Source organism: Sinohyriopsis cumingii, chromosome 8, assembly GCF_028554795.1.
Source record: "Sinohyriopsis cumingii isolate HCF-2022 chromosome 8, ASM2855479v2, whole genome shotgun sequence".
Classification (NCBI taxonomy): domain Eukaryota; kingdom Metazoa; phylum Mollusca; class Bivalvia; order Unionida; family Unionidae; genus Sinohyriopsis; species Sinohyriopsis cumingii.
The window spans coordinates 84,702,938-84,721,505 of record NC_142968.1 but is presented as its reverse complement, the minus strand read 5'-3'; the positions used below and the strand labels follow the sequence as shown (position 1 = coordinate 84,721,505).

The window sequence follows — 18,568 nt, the reverse complement described above, 5'->3', positions numbered from 1 at the left end:
TTTTTTATGTTTAATCGCCAAACAACATCAAGTAAATCAAAACTGGACATGGTGAGTTTTAGAGAAACATCTCCAGCAGCCGTAGATCTTGCCCATACCGTGTTGCTAATAATCTTAGACGTCGTCCTTTTTGAGGTGTTTATACCCTGTCCTATTGCTTTTTTCAGTGCCATACCGGCAGGTGTTTCAACGGCACCAAGTGCAGCTGTTTTTGCAACAACTGGAGCATCTGCTGAAATTAACGCTGGTACCGCCCTAGAAACTGAAATATACCGCTGGTTTTTTGTTGTTTCGCTGATCGCATTCGCAAAAAAATCAAGTTTCACACCAGTTCATGATTTCTTGCCGTTATTGTAGTTCTTGAGATGACGTTCAGTCAACGATAATTTATTTGGGCCCTTCAACGCCGCTGATTTCAGAGTTATTTTTGCTCAGAATTCTTCTTCGACGCGGATTGAATTTTTTTAAAAATCTGACCAAGTGTCAGAGTAACATTGACATGATGATGTGACATTATAACATCATGCATTATCTAATTACATGTCTTCTACGGGCGAATCAATGACTCTCATTCGTCTGCTATCACCTTCAAGCAACATTGTTTTGTCTGAGAGAATAACAGCGATTGCTCTGTAATTAGCAATATCACCTGGTGCTACGCGAGCCCAAAATGTATGTCAACGACATATTGCCTAAGCAAATGCAAATGCTCCAACGAGAAATAATAGATCGGATACAACTACCTGAAATCTCGCTGAGATATCTGCAAACCAGAATCAACATTCTGATCACGACCCATGAGTGATGTCAACTGATGATATACACGTGCAACTTGATTATTCTCAAAATTCAGAAACACTTCTTGAGATGGTTCTTGATGACCATTTATCCTCAGAGAGACCGCTGAAACTCCCTGATGTTATGCTATCTGCCAACGGAAATAACCCAGAAACAATACTATGTAGATTGTCTGTGGTCATCGTCAACCATACCAACATTGACTTTCCGCCATTTTCCATGAAAGAGATCACAAAGAAAGAGATACAACACAACGAATGTTTTGGCAATATTGCTTTACCAGCATCACCAACAGGGCGCCAGATTGCATCATCGTCGGTTGCTTTTCTGGCAAACTCACTTGTGTGTTTAGCACCAAATATAACTTTTCTAACATTTATTCAGCATCCAAAGATGTGAGATAGTGGAATTACACATGAAAGTTCTCTGTTATTACCTTTAACTTTGATCGCCTTGCTAAACATCTCAGGTTGAATTCTGGATTGGAACTATGTAGTGTCGCAAAAGCAGCGGCGGGTCGTGGTATCGTTCCAGCTGTTGAACTTTGGAACTATCCTGTGTTAATTGTACCATGAGATGCTGCCTATTGTCAGAGTGGTCAGCAATGTCCTTGGCGAACATCATTGAAGGACTGTGAATAATCATCAGAATATCTTGCCAGACTTAGTATTGTCGTGGCAACATCAACATATTCCAGATATGATCCATTGTTTTTTCCGTCAACGCTATACGTGGCACTGTTAAATAATACCATAACACCATTATTAACAAAACCAGCTCGAACTTCAGCTACATATCGTGTATCATCTGTTATCAGACGTCTTCCTTCGATCTCAATGAATGCCTCGGCGGGCAGAAAATATATGCTTGTATCCTGCACTTATAGCCCGATTCGTCAACGTGCGTCAGGTACACATGCATCATAATAATACTACTGATAATCACGCACTGATTCATATTTGAGGACTGGTGCGTCCATGTCAAATGCTGGATCAGATACACGCTTTTTTATTATAATTCTTCGTTGTCTAAAACGATATTCTAACACTGATCAATGTAGCCAACGACGATGGGCCAGACCACTACCCGCTATTAGGTTTGCGGTTATTTTTTTGTTTCTATCTCAACTGCAGATTGTTTCGTCGGTGATGGCACTCCAGGTAATTCTTTCAACCGCTCATTTGCAGCTTGATTTATTATTTTACTGACACTTGGTTGCATCACTTTGTTGCTGGGCATTTTGACCGCAGAAAATGTTTCACCAGCAAGATTTTCAACAGTGCCAATAGCCTTATCACGAACAACTTCGATGGCTTTCATATCTAATTGTTTTACAATCGGATTAACTTTTGGGGGCCATCCTTCTAAAATAACATTGAACAACATCGCTGAGTCCATCTCTGTAGATCATTTTATAAACCGGTAATCGTAAATTTATCACACTGATGCTTTCAGGTCCACTTTGCTTATTGTGCATAATCATGTTATTTGTTATCAACTGTCTAACTGATCACTCACTGTAGTAATCGTCGGTAATTTCATCGACCAGCGCCTGATAGACGCCACCGGTAAATAAACGCTGAAAAATAGCTGCTACCTCATTGATAATTTCGTTGGAATTGTTGCCAACTCGTCTTCCACAAATCAGAATTTCTAGTCGATCAACATCAGTTGGGATGTTATTGGGACAAAGTTTATCTTGAATCACGATACAGCGATTACATACCATGGCGTTTCCTACGAAGTTGATCGCGACTGGCAAGGCCATTTCCGGTTGCCCCTTCAGGTGGTCCTTCTTTCTTTGTGGTAAAAGCGTTAAAAGTGCTCAAAATTGTTTAAAAAATATATCCGATAAGTTTTAATTTTAAGACAACTGGCATTGACACTATCTTTGCTTGCAATATTTTTCTTATCTTTTCTTTCTGCATTTTGAAACGAATGAGAAGTAAAATTGCGCGTATTCGAGTGTTTCGGCGTAGACAGATAAAACTTATCGATCTCAAAACTTTGTAAAACAATGATATAACCTATTACTGTGATGACTACATACCTGCTCGTTTGGGGGTGGGCAGTGTGTAAGAAGGTCCCATAATCTGACTCTTTATTCTATGTTATCCTTTGTGATATCACATGCTTTCCAAGAATCGTTGATCAATATCAAGTGAGAGCTAAACTGGCGTAGCGTCTTACTCATAACAGGTGGGTCGCCAGTTCGAACCCCAATGACGACATTTTTTGCCTCTGATTAATTACTTATTTGTTTGTGATAAAATATAGGCGATGACATCTAAAGTTGCTATCTGAAACCAAAAACAACTTTAATTAGAATGATGATGATGATGATGATGATGATGATGATGATTATTATTATTATTATTATTATTACCAAGTATATCCATAAATCTTCCAGTCAAGGTTCTCAAACACAAAGAAACTCGAGCAAGTCATATAATTTCCGTATAAGGTGCGCTAAATGGAGATAATCAGTTCTCCGAAGATCAAGTTACGGATAAAAAACAAACCTTGTGTGTACCACCTGATTTACAACAAAGTCATGTCAGATGTCAACACTCTTTTCATCAGTGTTTATTACAGTACTCGTATACTTCAATGATTCAAGTACCTGTGTGCAGCCAGGAATCTAAACACCAGGAATAAATTAAACATGGATGTCAAAAACATTTTCGAGTCAGGTAAGTTTCATACGAATATATTATTGTACATGTGTTTTATGGCGGTGGGTGGGGTGGTAATATTTGAGACGCAATGAAGGCTTCACACAATTAATTGTGTGAATATTTAGTGAATAAAAGACGGATATATTAGAAGGTAGGGTCTTTATAGATGGTGTACTTATGGAAGTTTAGTCAGACATGACTGAGTCATTCTAGTATTATAATTTGAATCAACCCTTCAATTTTGTCTATGTGTGTGTGCTTATCCTGGTTTTTACTTAATTTGTATATTAGCAGCGAAAAATACTCATCAGAAAAAGGAATGTTATGTTTTTGCGTCGACACTGCTTTACACACACACACACACACACACACACACACACACACACACACTAATAATAATAATAATAATGAGGACTTTGTATAGCGCCTAATCTTTAGAAGCTCTAAGCGCTTTACAAATTAGACAACACATGTAAGATAAAAGAACATATAATAATATTATTACAAAAACAAACACCATGAAATTAGAAAAACATTAAAAAAATAAAAGACATGCTGAGAATATTTCAGGTAGGAAACATTATTAGGTCTTTAAGTTTGTTCTTGCAGTCGAAATAAGTGAGTTTTGTGAGCCCTCTTGAATGTGATCACTGTGTCTTTGTGTCTAAGTTTAGTGGGCAATTCATTCCACGTTGCTGGGCCTTGGTATGCAAAAGAACGCTGTCCATATGACTTTGTTTTCATAGTGGGAATAATGAGTATACGATTGACAGAGGAGGAGCGTAAGTATCTTGCTGGTGTGTACACATGGGTGAGATCGGATGGGTATGTTAGACTAGAGTCAGACAGTGAAACGTACCACAGAGAACAAATTTTGTGTTTGATTCTGGATCGAATGGATAGCCAGTGTAGGGTACAGAGCAACGGGGAGGTGTGCTCTGATCGTGGTACTCTAAGTATGATCCGAGCAGCTGTGTTTTGAACTTTTTGAAGTTTCTGGAGTTGATATTGAGATGAACCAGACAGAACTGAGTTACAGTAGTCCAGTCTTGAAAGTACTAATGAACACACAAGTGTTTTAGTGGCATCAACTGAAAGATATTTGCGAATTGAGCTGATGCGTCTCAGCTCAAGATATGCAGCCTTGCATATGTTCATGACATGTTGGTGCAATGTGAGAGTACTGTCAAGAGTAAAACCTAGGTTTCGTACTGATTGTGTGAATTTAATGTCGGCGTTGCTGACACACACACACACACACACACATATATAGTTTGTTTCAACACTTTCAAGGCAATAGAGGCAGCCGCCGTAACACATTTGGTAGAGCATCTGTTATTCAATGATCGCTTGTCCCGAATAGACCATCAAGGGTCGGTTGCTATGTGTATTCTTCCATTTACTTGCCAAATAATAGTCACATAAAGTGTTCAACGTTTTGTCAAAGCCAACTAACCGATTTCCAATGTTATTTTGTCGTGAACCTTAAGCACCATGCAGAGAAACTGGGTCAATATAGTTAAAACACCATTACCAACTGTGTAATGCTTCGCGGATATATTTTCAATTAGCATCAGTAACTTTACACGGAAATAAAAAATAATTTTTTATTAGACATGTATTAAAGAAAATCTCACCCTAAGCAGTATTTTCAATCAATGTGCGCAGTTACGCCCCCAAATCCAATACTACATATCACACAGGTGCTTTCGGCGAAGATTTGACGATCTCTTAAAGATAAATTCATCCAGTCAGGAATCTAAACCTTGGTGGCTTTGGCTGCAACCGTTTCAGGAAATATGAATACTTTAAGAATGATTTCTAAAACGAATACGTTACAGTTTCTTATTTTGTTTTTTAAATGGTCCAAGGATTCCGAAATTGCATGTTAGGTCAACAGTTAAGCTTCAGTATTGGGGAACCTCTTGAATGTTAATATGTACAGTTACTCTGTAAAATATACATGTAATAAAAAAACCAGGAAATAAGTTTACTTCCGAACTGAAAGAGATTTTAAGAAGACGCGATGGGCAAATTTGCGCTTCGATTCCACCCTATGGGAAATGTAGGCTCATTGGTACGAAAAATGTATTCGCCTCGGGCCTTCGCCGAATACTCGTCTCAGGGAAGAGTTTCGCCACTAGTGGTACTACTCGTCGTATACGTTTCCGCTACTAACAATAAAGCTCGTCTTCAAACATTACTAGAAAAGTTGTTGAAGACGAATATTTAATGCCAGTTGAGGAAAGATTTTGAAACGACGATCTACGCCATGCAAAATGGGTTTCTTTGTAGACCCCTGTGTATTTTCTCTGCGTTTCTATCATGGCTTGCTCTGCGTTTCTGCAGGATATGCCACGCACCTTTTGACCCCGGCCAGGACCTCAAAAGCCCAGTGCAATAAAGGTATCCGGTCGCAATTAGTCTTTTTTTCAGTATATAGTTACACTCCTGCAATATAAAACACTTAGTCTGGGTACATAAGGTTATTCTATTTCGCGAAACAGCCGCGCACCATAGAAATGCCGCCTCGAAGCTTGTCATGTCAAACCGAGGCTTTGGTGAGCATGGCTTCTTCATCGTAAATGTCATCTAGACCTTGTCGGGCGTTCCACAGTTGCGTCGTCAACACGAAGCTAAACTAAGGGCATTTCAATTTTCCGAACGTACTACCGATGACGATCTACCCACTAGGTGCCATGCCATTAAGAAATCACAAATGGTCTGCTTCGAACCTCTCTTTTCTGACAGAGTGCACTGTATTATTTCACAATCATGTCCACTCCTCACTGCCGCTCTATAAAGGCTGGCAGGGCCAAAGCAGGAAACCCGTATAGAACAGGCCACTCATAATATATCGCGTAGAAAAGGCCACTTGGCTGGAGGCTCATCCCTGCGCCTTGAAGCATGAATTGCGCGTTGGGTCGAATCAAGAGGCTCAACCTTGCCAATAACAACCGGATCAAAAGTCTCAACCTTGCGTCTAGTAGCCGGAACTGAAGCTGGGCTGGCTGATGAACTCTGCTTGCCAGTAAGGCGTCCAGCGCGACATTCTATTTACTTTGTGTGATCTGCTCTCTTCAGAGAATCTAGTTCAATCTTTTACATCAACTAATATGTGTACTCTACCATCAATAATCCTTAAAATAAAAATTAAAAACTATCAATTTGCCTGCATCTCACAAAACTGCTTCTTTGCCATCATTTCTATATTTGTTTCAAGTCTATTGCCATGGTGTTACCTCCACAGCCCTTTACCTCCACAAATTAACACCACATTTCCAGTAGGTCAATATCACAAATCCTTTTCTGATCTCCGCAACATGAACATGGCAGTATATTGCCAATTAGTTTTCCTCATATATCACTATGGTTCCCACCTGTTTTAGTAAATAAACACTATTGTCAAGCTGTATACATTCGCCCATATGTATTTAAAATTAAATAATTTGGTTTGGGCAGGCTGGGTTGGAATCGGCTGGAAAAAAACTGTATTTTGGACCCAAATCTTTGAGACTAGCATTATTTTTCATGTGATAAAGCTTATCGCAAAATATTATTAGTCGCAAAATGTTTATCAGACGAGCAATAATGCTAGTTGGAGAAGGATTTTCAGAATGGTATTAATATTCGTTGTGGAAAGTATCTTAAGGTGAGTAATTATACCAGTCGCTGAAGCTGTTTGAGACGATTATGCATCAAAGACTTTACCAACGAATCGGTTCTTCGTCCCGGCGAGCCTTCTTTCCTCACCCTCGCACAGGGATGGGGGGGGGGTGGAGTCAGGTGCGTATTAACCATTAAGTAGACTAAGCACGTGCTTAGGGCACCAGGGCCAAAGGGGGCACCACAAAGTTGAGAAAAGGGTAAATAGAAAAAAAAAACGAATGAAGATTTGTAAAAAAAATTGATAAAACTAGTGCAAATTGATCATAATGTTCTGTTTCTTGATCATGGTGCACCCTAGGGTTATCTTCCCAGGTGTACGTGGAAAGGAGGGGCGCACCAAGATTTGTCAGTGCTTATGGCACCAGTGAGCCTTAATCCGCCCCTGGGTGGAGTCATGGCCTAAGGTATCCTTTCACATCTACTATTGATCCAACGGCTTGTATTGCGTTCCTGCACAATAGACTAAGCCAATGAAACTGAAGCAATCTCATTACAGATTCACATATATAGTAAAAAATAAGTAAAACAAAACTAAATATATCGCTTCTGCATGGAGCCGTTAACAACTATGACGTAGCTGCTATCATCAGCTGTTTCAAGAACCATAAATGCTCGCTTAGAAGTCAGGTCCAATTGCAAATAACCTAGATCCGTATCTGCCATTGCATAATGCATAGTGCTCCTGCAGATTAGGGTCTATGTTGCTTGTTCTGCTAATTATAATTTGACATGTTTGTACTTTTTTGTCTCTTTTAGAGTGATATAAAGCATTATCATTAGGTGGCACATTTTTTTCTAGTACAAATTGTGAACTTCATGCAAATGTATGATCCTGTCATAATCTGATTATGTATGTATTATGTATATATTATGGATCTGTCATGTATGTATCATGTATATATTATGTAATAGTATGTATGTATTATGTATATGTTATGTATGAATTATGTATGTAATATGTATATATCATGTATGTGCTACGTATATATTATGTATGTATTATGTATATAATATGTATGTACTATGTATGTGTTTGTATAAATTATGTATGCAATATGTATGTATCATGAATGTATTATGTATGTGTTATGTATGTATTATGTATATATTATGTATGTATCATGTATGCATTATGTATGTATTATGCATGCATTATGTATTTACGTGTTAAGTGGCTACAGTCCTATCGGGGCCCACATATTTTTATTAAAGTTGATCTCGCATGACTCTACAATTTAGAACTTTATACCAGTTGATTTCATTGTGACATCGTTAATTAAATCAGAAATCTATTCCATATGTAGCACGTGGTATGCACACCGGTAAATAATCGCTACAGGTGTTATTGATCCTTTTAGGGATCCATCAACAGTGTAAGAATTGTATTAATGTTGTAATTTTCGTATCAGTCCGGTGTACATTGCATGGAGTAGGTGTGAGATCCCCCTAAAAAAGGTAGGTATGAAAATCAATGACTCGGCACCAAAGCATAGCAACTTTTGAGTCTCAAGACTTCTTCAAGGTCAATTTACATCACAGCTGAATCTTGCAATTGAGTTCGTATAGTTTGAACTTTGTTCACGCACTTGTTGAAACACCTTACATAAAAGGTTTATATTCGTCTCATATATTTTAAAGATATGTAGTAAATTCTCATTATATTGGTGTGTGTTTTGTGTCAGATATCTCTTCCCCTTTCTATTAATGTATATATGTGTGTATGTATGTATGTATGTATGTATGTGTGTGTGTGTGTGTGTGTGTGTGTGTGTATGTATGTATGATTGGTTTGTCGACCTATGACTTCATGAAAACAATACCAGTACAGAACCGTCTTACAGGTACAGTTATGTGTATTCGTAAACCTTTACTTGAAGACGAGATAAAATTCCTTTATATCTATTTTCATCACACTTTAAATTGTTTTCTATTTAAGAATGTGTATAGATGGCCAGGATACAACAAATGGGAACATGAGTAGTGGTTGTTGCATAGATTAATAGATAAAGTGAAGTTCACTATCTTAGCCTCTAGAAAAACTTAATGAACCTTATATCCCCCCCCCCCCCCCCGTCTCGTATTAATACTTTACATTATGGTATATGGTCAAGTGCCTCTTATGTATTTAATACGTGGTAGAACTAGTGAACATGTATGTGTGTTTGATAATAATGTATGCATAAATAGTTTGTTTTCTATCCTTACTGTCTTGTTTATCCTTTTTTGTTATTTTATTTTCTGAGCTTTCAATAACTTTGTAAATTAGAAATGTTCAAGATATAAGTAAATTCCTCTCCCCAATATATTTTGTTATGTTCTGTCTGCTTTGTTCTTCTATGTTTGTCAATGTATCTTCATGCAAACTTACGCGATGAGAGTATGTAACGGGGGTGTTTGAGGGTGAAACAATCAAATCTAGCTTTTTATGTGAAACAAGTTTTTCAGTGGATTCATTTGTGTAACATTACGTCGACCCCATAGGCGAGAACACTTTGCGGCAAGGGGGTTGAGGCAATTGCCCGCCCCGCATCACTCCTCCAGATTTCACTCCTAAACATGTTTTGACCTAAATTCGTACAACTTAATAGCTGCTCACTAAATGTTTGCCACTCCACCCCCCGGTCCTCGCCCAAAAAAATATTCTGGGGGTGCCCATTGTCTATTCTCTAGAGAAAACACTAATGACTAATCATCACACGTTAACCTCATGTGAAAGATTCTTCACTGAGAATACTGGAGAGGCTAAATCATCTCGGTAGTTGCTAAAGGATCTTTATAAAGCCGTTGTAGTCCTTTGAATTTCCAGGCAGCCAATATACAGACATTTCGCTAAGTGTATGTGCTGTCATTTAAAAGCACACACTGTGGAAAACTTAAGGGATTCTATTAAAAAGTGTTTTTTGACCATATAATGTGCTTTAAAATAGGCTGTTGTGAATGTATGAAGTATGAAATACAGAATCAAAATTGTTTGGCTGTGTCTTAAAAGAAATGGCTCTTTGCACATTGACAGCTGTAAAAGTACGTAAAAAACGTTATGTCGATCTGTAAGACTGGGTGTCATGGGTCATAGGTATTAGTTTGCTGCGAAATTGCAAATTATTTATTCCTGATTGATTGATTAATTGAATTTTATTATTGTTATTTTCGGGTTCATCGGGACATGAAATGTTTTGCGGTGTGAAGGCAATTGGATAAATATGTCTTGCCAAGAGATTCACTACGACATCTGACCAGACCTAGGGTCGGGGGAAGTCGATCCCACATCAATTTGGTCGCATGCTGATTTATTTTTGAATTCCCTGAAATATAAATCTTTGTTCTTTCAGTATCCGTTTTTGTGAGGAGTAAGTGGAGGAAAATGGGAGCCGTAATGGGTCTATTGAATCCGCAGCTTTCTGATTTTCAGAAACGGAAGCTACTTCACGAGTTCCACACGTTTTTTGGTAAGTTCTATCCGTGTGTGTGTGTGTATGTTTGTGTGTTTGTGTGTGTGCATACTATTTATGAATATCCCAGTGAAATTATCAACGATATGAAAACGGAAGTAAGTTAAGACAAATGGAGAGTTCAGATATTACCATATATGTTCTGGGTCCGTAACAATTCTGTCGGAATGGAAAGAAAGAAAATGTCTGCTTATAGCATATTAATTTGTGTGGTCAAAATTTATAAGCGAACTAAAGGGCTGAACTCCGTCCAGACAATTAAGTTAACTAGGGACAATCATCCGTCATATACAGTTGTTTGTACAATAGATCATTTTGTCTGCTTCTCAAATATTTACTCACAATGTTTTTGAAATTCAAGATTTTTAATAGATATGAAAAGTGGCGAAAAGGAGAAGATTAAATTATTCATCATCCACTTATATATATATATATATATATATATATATATATATATATATATATATATATATATATATATATATATATATATATATATATAATGTCTTGCTGTAATACTTCTCACTGTTCGTTCATCCGTACACTGCTAGAACCTTCTTTGTTGCATTTCAATAGTTGTGTGATAGTGCTTGCCACCTGATGTTGTCAAGCTCTTAGATCAAGCACACATTGTAGTCGAAAATGACGACTGAACCACTGCTTGGTCTGTTAAGCTAAATCTGTAATTGTAAGATTAATTAAGGATGAGCATTCCGTCCTATTATCGCAGATATGAACAAAGATGGCACTCTGGAAGCGAAAGATTTTGAATTGGCACGAGAGGTAAGTCATTTGTTTCTCTTGTGTCCGAAACTTTATTCATTAACAATGGAAAAATAGACATGGTGTTTCATTTGAAAATAAATATATTGTCAAATTACATATAGGTTAGTAAAGCATTGTTATTTGTTTATTATTAGTCTATGAGGGATGTTTACGCAGTTGTTTTCACATTTTTGAAAGCCTATGGGGCTGTAGTGTTCATCCCCGTCTTATACCGTTAAATATGCAAAGTGAATTAATAACGAAAGATAGTATAATAGTTTACGATATTTATTTTCTGAGAGGACAAATCTATAACTATTGGAAGGGCAATCCTATTTGAACATAGAAAATGTTCCAGTAGGAATACAACTGAAAGGTGCTTTAAATGTCACCTTGGTTCCTTTCAATATTGTTTGAAGCTGCTGTAAATGTCACTATGAATTATATCAATACTATTAAAAGCTGTTGTCAATGTCACCAATAATTCAATCATTACTATTAGAAGCTGTTCTAAATGTCACCACGAATTCTATCAATACCATTATAGACTGCTGTAAATATCACAACGAATTATATAAGTACTATTAGAAACTGTTGTAAATGTCACCATGAATTCAACCAGTTCTATTAGAAATTGTTATATATGTCACCATCAGTTCTACCAATACTATAAGAAGCTGCTGTAAATGTCACCATAAATTCAACCAGTACTATTAGAAACTGCTGTAAATGTCACAATGAATTATATAGTACTATTACAACTTGCTGTAAATGTCACCATAAATTCAACCAGTACTATTAGAAATTGCTGTAAATGTCACAATGAATTATATAGTACTATTACAACTTGCTGTAAATGTCACCATAAATTCAACCAGTACTATTAGAAATTGCTGTAAATGTCACAATGAATTATATAGTACTATTACAACTTGCTGTAAATGTCACCATAAATTCAACCAGTACTATTAGAAATTGCTATAAATGTCATTATCAGTTATACCAATACTATTAAAAACTGCTGCAAATGTCACCATAATATCAATACTTTTGGAAGCTTGTGTTTTCAATTTTCGCCCTTTTTTGTTATTGTTGTTGCTCCGATGGTCCAGAGAGAGAGAGAGAGAGAGAAAATATCATTGGATCGGCGGAGTCGAAGCTATACAATTCACGTTTATAATATTATTGATGCATTAATAACGGTTTTATGATGGAAAGTTTTGAGTACATTTGGGACAAAATCGAAGTGTATCTTCTAGAAAATCTGCCAAATGAGTGGCTGGAAGCCGGGGACGGATAAGTACGAGAAAACAAGCGAGCTGTTCATTCAAATTTGGAGAAAACTACAGGATGATGGGGACAAAAATGTTGATGGAAGGATCACAGAGGAAGAATGGGTAGGTTTGCTAAGCATTTTTTACTACTTAAGCACATGTAAAGTTACTGAAAACAAGTTATGTTTCCGCTGCAGACGAATTCCATGATATGTTTTGGCTATTTTAAGTAAACCGAATTATCAAATATAGGCTACATGTTTTGGTATCCATGACATACCTTCAGTACAAATCAAAGGTAATTAAGAAAGAAATGATTTAACCAATAGCAATGGAGAAGTCCTTCGAATTCTGTTTATCATGAATGGTGATTTGATATGACACTATGGCGCCAATTATATATTTGAGGAGATTTTCCTTTCAACAAAGTCTAGCATTTGATTTAGTGTTGCAGTCAATGATATTCTGTGCACTGCATTTTTCAAGGGTTTGTTTCTGTTTATTTTCAGACCGTTCAATACATATACGTTGGCTTATGTATAATAATTTAAATAGGACCTGTTAACATCCTTTTCAGTTGCACATTTAATGAATTGTTGTTACATGTAATGATTACCTCACACAGCTGAACATGTGGGAGATCTTCAACAAGGAGTGTTTGCTGAAGGAATCCAAGGAAAACTCAGACGGCACCAAAACCATTCCAGACTGGTTGGACAAATATATTGAGTACAAGTTCGACTTGTTGGACAGAACTGGTCAGTTCATCATTCTATCTTTGTCTGTGGCTTTCCGTTTAGCTGTCTCGTTGTGTTTGTATTCTGTTTCTGTATATCAGTCCTTCCAATAATCTTTCTATCTGCCCCTTTGATATCTAATTGCCCACAGTGCTTGCAGGCCTTCTTGATTTAATCATCTTTCTGAATTCTTCTATCCATCCGTTCCGAGAATCTAGCTTGAAAGATTACGCAGAATCAGCAACATGTAGATAAATACATGTTTGTTAGTTAGTTACTTATATCCATTTGCAGACGGCCTGATTAGACTTTAGACAACAACTGTTTAGTTGTGTTTATTTCACTTTATTATAACATACACTTGTACATAAATATAAGTTTTAACAATTACTGACAAGTCTTTTTTATGCCGGCTAGTATCTCTACTTGTCTACGATTGCTTGATGGTGTCGCCAAAATACATGTAATGTAAAGAATAGATATCTTGCGGTTAAATGTTTATGGTAAGCCAATAAAATGCAGTTATTTTTATAAGTCACATTTTACAACTGTTATAGCTCCTAATGAACCAATAATTGACGTCGCTTTTTATTCAAAAATGAAACCCTATACAAAGCTTAAATCAATAAACTTGATATGTGCAGCCATCAACAGTGATTGCAACATACAATCTGTTAAAAATCAGATCTTCGCTGTCCACTTAGGTATCATATAATGGTGACCTATGATATTAATATAATCGCTAATTCTATCAGCTAATCAGATGAAGTCATATATCTGAACGTATGAGAGATTGAATGGCAATGTGTGCCGAACGATCTGATTCGCTTTCAGATTTCTGAAAGCTGCGTTGGTATTGACTTATTCAAAAGTCAACAGAACATGACCAAAAATGCAGTTCCTGTCAGATTTTCACGCAGGTCAGAGCAGATCTGATCGTAATCAGACTGTGTTGCATACACTTTTAAACTAGAAACAGACCTAATGACACACATAATTTATTAACCATATGTTATGCCAAAAGTGTGGACGATTTGATCCCAGTATGTTTATTTAACTATTAACAGGCATTGTTTACACAATCCCTAGCTACAATACGGTGACGTTATTTTATGTTTATCCACACATATGATTAAGTGATCAATTTTTAACGTTAATGTGCCACTAGAATTTGCACCAATCAGAGACTGATAAATTGAAACACCTCCTGCTGGTTATCACACACTTTTTATGGTAATTTTTACTTTGGTCGCGGATTTCTGGATACACTGAGCAAATCAAGTGTTAAGAATTCCGTTCCCGTTGAAATATGTCCGGATAGTGAGGTTTCCGGATGAACGGAGTCCAGATTAACGAGCCTCCTATGAATGTATGTTTATATGTGTGTACGTGCATATATATATATATATATATATATATATATATATATATATATATATATATATATATATATATATATATATATATATATATACGTATATAGATATAACGTATTGTGCACTTTATGTAAATTTTCTGAACACACAAATTTTGTAGGTTTGTCGGTATTAAATACGTCTATGTGATTACACCTTTGGACCATTTCAGCATTTTTTTATTTTCTATTTTATTATCTCACATATTTTAATCGTTTGGACTGAGACCTTAGCAAAACTACTTTTTATTTGTAGATGATCCAATTAGATTTTGTAGCCACTATAGCAAATTTATTTTTTATCTATATTATATATACATTTTTTCTCTGTAGTAAGTCAGCAGCGAATACGCAGATTACAAACAGAAATCTGGTTATTCTTTCTTCATACAAAAATATGCATGATCCTCTTGCGTCCTTATTCACATAAGCACGCTCCCTCAATTAAGCGATACTCATCGTGTGTTAATTTAGATTTTTGAATTTATTTTGTTTGATTACAAATATATTTATGCAGAGTAGAAATTAAAATACGCCAATAAAAATAAATACAAGCTTTGTCCATAATCTTTTAATTTGACTAACTAATGCATGCGTTTATTTTCTTAACCATGAAGTGTGCGGTTATTTTCAACACATTGGAATGAAAGATATTTTAAAAGCAGAGATCATAATTAATATTAAAATGAATAATTTTTTATCTTTAGCATTAATATTATTGGCTTCAATGACACAATTTATCATTCAAACTTCAGATGGCAATATTGATCCAAGGCGCATTCTTTGCTGAGAGACATTTATGTGAAGAAGTAGAAACTTAACAAAAATGTTGTATCAATTACAGGAGATGGAGAAATAGAAACTTAACAAAAATGTTGTATCAATTACAGGAGATGGAGAAATAGATATTGAAGAATATGAATATGTCATGTCAGAATTTGGGGTACCTTCAAAGGACGCCAGAAATGCTTTCCTTATGTTTTCTGAGGTAATTATGATGAATTTTGTCTTTCATCTTTATGGTTTTCAGCTTTAATTGAGCCACAAAAGCTCCTCTTGCGCTCTTGATACCGGGCTCCTGTATGAATAAGGGTATGTGGTCGCCTATCAAATGTTGGTGGTTATGGCCAGGTTCTCCAGTTTTCTCCTCCATGAAAGACCGCATCACAGTCTGCTCTGTCGAAAGCACGTTTCTATATGTGGACGAACTTCTTGTGCAATCACCGAAACAAACATTGTTTTCTGAACTGATACACCTACTCTTAAGTAGAAAAGGCATATCTTTTAGCTGACTTTGATATTGGCTCGTCTTGCGCAAGCTATATAGTAAAATGATGATACAGGTGACCTTGACATTCACTAGTCTAGTTCGGACTGTTTATACTACAGTAATGATACAGGTAACCTTGCCATTGATTACACAGGATATTTATTATTATTATCTTCATCTTTTACAGAATCATGAAAAGAAAGTGGACATTGACTATTTCCGGGAATTGTGTGTGCAACTCTACCGTTCTGATGATCCATGCGCTCTTGGAAACTTCATTAATGGGCGACTCAGCTACACAGATTAAGTTCATGACGAAACTGAAACCCAAAACTTTGATTCACATAAAAAATCGATTGCTTTGTCTACGCCACAATTGCATAGATTATTCAACAGAGCAAATGTTGTGACTGACAGTTTATGAGCAATTGCTTTGTCTACGCCACAGCTGAACAGGTTATTCAACAGAGAAAATGTTGTGACTGAAAGTTCATGGATTCGTTTACAGAAAGTATAATTTGGAATGTGATCGTGTCGTTCGTTTGTTTAAACTACTCTTGCAAACTTTGTCAGCAAAGCCAGGCTTGTTGGTTTAAAAAAGAAACGTTTGCACGTCATCAAAATAGTAGGATATATTGTTTATCAAAATTTGTCATCGACCCGTTTATAATATAATTCGCTCGGTGATCAATTTCACTGTCTTAAACTTGTTATGGCCGAGTCCTTGCATTTTATTGAATTCAGTTCTCCTCAGTAATATTTAATAGGTTATATGGAAACGCAATGCCTGTATATAAGAAGGGTGACCACTGATGGAACTCAGGAATACCGTAACAAGGGTACAGAGCAGCTGAAAACTGGATTTGAGGAACTACAGAGATTGGATATATGTTGGGGTCAGAAATACCGAATCAGTTTTATACATGGAGACTGACGTTTTCATTTCACAAAGTATGTGTACAGTAAAGATTATGATAGTGAGATGGTATATGTAAATATTATTGATATGAAATTTGACATTCATCTCTGGATCCAATCAGCTATGAAATACTAAAAAAAACAATCACAATCACTGTTACCGTGTTATATATATATATATATATATATATATATATATATATATATATATATATATATATATATATATATATATTTCTCATAAGATAAAATATTTGGTCTATTGAATGAAACTCCCATGAATTTCTTGGGCAGATATACGTTAAAAGCAAACTTAAAAACCACAATAACAATTGTAATATGATCAAGTCGGGTGAAAACTGTTTGAGCTTTTGAAATGTTGGAATTAGCAAAAATACCTTTTGTATTGGTTCTCTAATAAAAGTTATTAAGGATAAAATAGAATTTCAGTCATGGTGGAGATCTAATATAACAGTAACGTATCGTCAGAGTCTGAAACAAAACAAACATTTGATTATGAAAACTACTAAGTTATAAATATTGATCCGAAATTCAAAATGCATTATGCAGTTACCTGAGAGTGCACACTGATTTTATATTGTAGTAAAGGGATATATAATATTCCATACCCACTTATAATTTAAATCTTGTTTTAATATCAAGAATCAGTTGAAAGCATTTTCTTTTGAAATGCCCCAATTATAGTCAACTTCGTTTAGAATTACTATGGAAACTTAAGTTTATCCATTCTGGCACTCTTGTTAATGATGGTACGGGTTTTATTAAAATATCATATCATTTGACTGCGAATACACACCAATATTATTATTTAAGGCAAAACCTTTGCAAGATTAAATCACCTTCACGGGATATACACATGCATATAGTTTCTAGCAACACATGCCAGCTATTATAAATGAAACTGATGACTATATCTCTTAAAATAACCGCGGAGTAGCTGGAACTATAGCTTTGGCTTGATTTTGTTTTAATAAGTCAGCTGCCATAAAACTAATACTATGTCATGATTCACGTGTGTAATTTGTTTACCCTCTGTTATTGGTGGCATGCTCGATTTTGCTATGCAGCGTGTGTACTTATGTCTGTCTGACCTTATTTCCATTTTGTACTTACATATTTTCACTGTACGTGACTTTTTTAGTTTTGTATGTGGCAGTGTCATATGTTTTATATGTGAAAATAAGTAAAATAAATAACATTATTATTATTATTATTATTATTTGTTTTAATAGATGGGAACCGCATGGCCATTTGATAGTATTCAAAGCTTGGCATGAGATGACATACATACATACATACATACATACATACATGCATGCATACATACATACATACATATATACATACATAGACATACATACATACATACATACATACATACATACATACATAGACATACATACATACACAAACATACGTACATAGATACATACATATATACATACATACAGACAGACAGACGCACGCGCACACGCACGTACGCACACACACTCACATATACATACATACATACATACATACATACATACACCATTATTGCAAATCTTTACATGAAAAATTTGGTAGGGAACATTT

General features: G+C 35.8%; 1 protein-coding gene across 2 annotated transcripts; it reads left to right on the top strand.

Annotated features, from left to right (window-relative positions):
• The first annotated feature begins 3,361 nt into the window (after nt 1-3,361).
• Nucleotides 3,362-18,203, top strand: LOC149794033 (calexcitin-2-like). Of its 2 annotated transcripts, none has more exons than XM_089967975.1 (7): nt 3,362-3,491; nt 10,475-10,591; nt 11,325-11,377; nt 12,619-12,756; nt 13,259-13,391; nt 15,675-15,772; nt 16,242-18,203. In XM_089967975.1, exons 1-7 carry the CDS (start codon nt 3,464-3,466, stop codon nt 16,359-16,361), a joined length of 687 nt encoding a protein of 228 aa, XP_089824101.1. In that variant the 5' UTR covers nt 3,362-3,463; the 3' UTR covers nt 16,362-18,203. The 2 variants fall into 2 exon arrangements, with proteins under 2 accessions (XP_089824101.1, XP_089824102.1); XM_089967976.1 differs by lacking the exon at nt 3,362-3,491 and adding an exon at nt 8,501-8,600.
• Nucleotides 18,204-18,568: the final 365 nt, after the last annotated feature.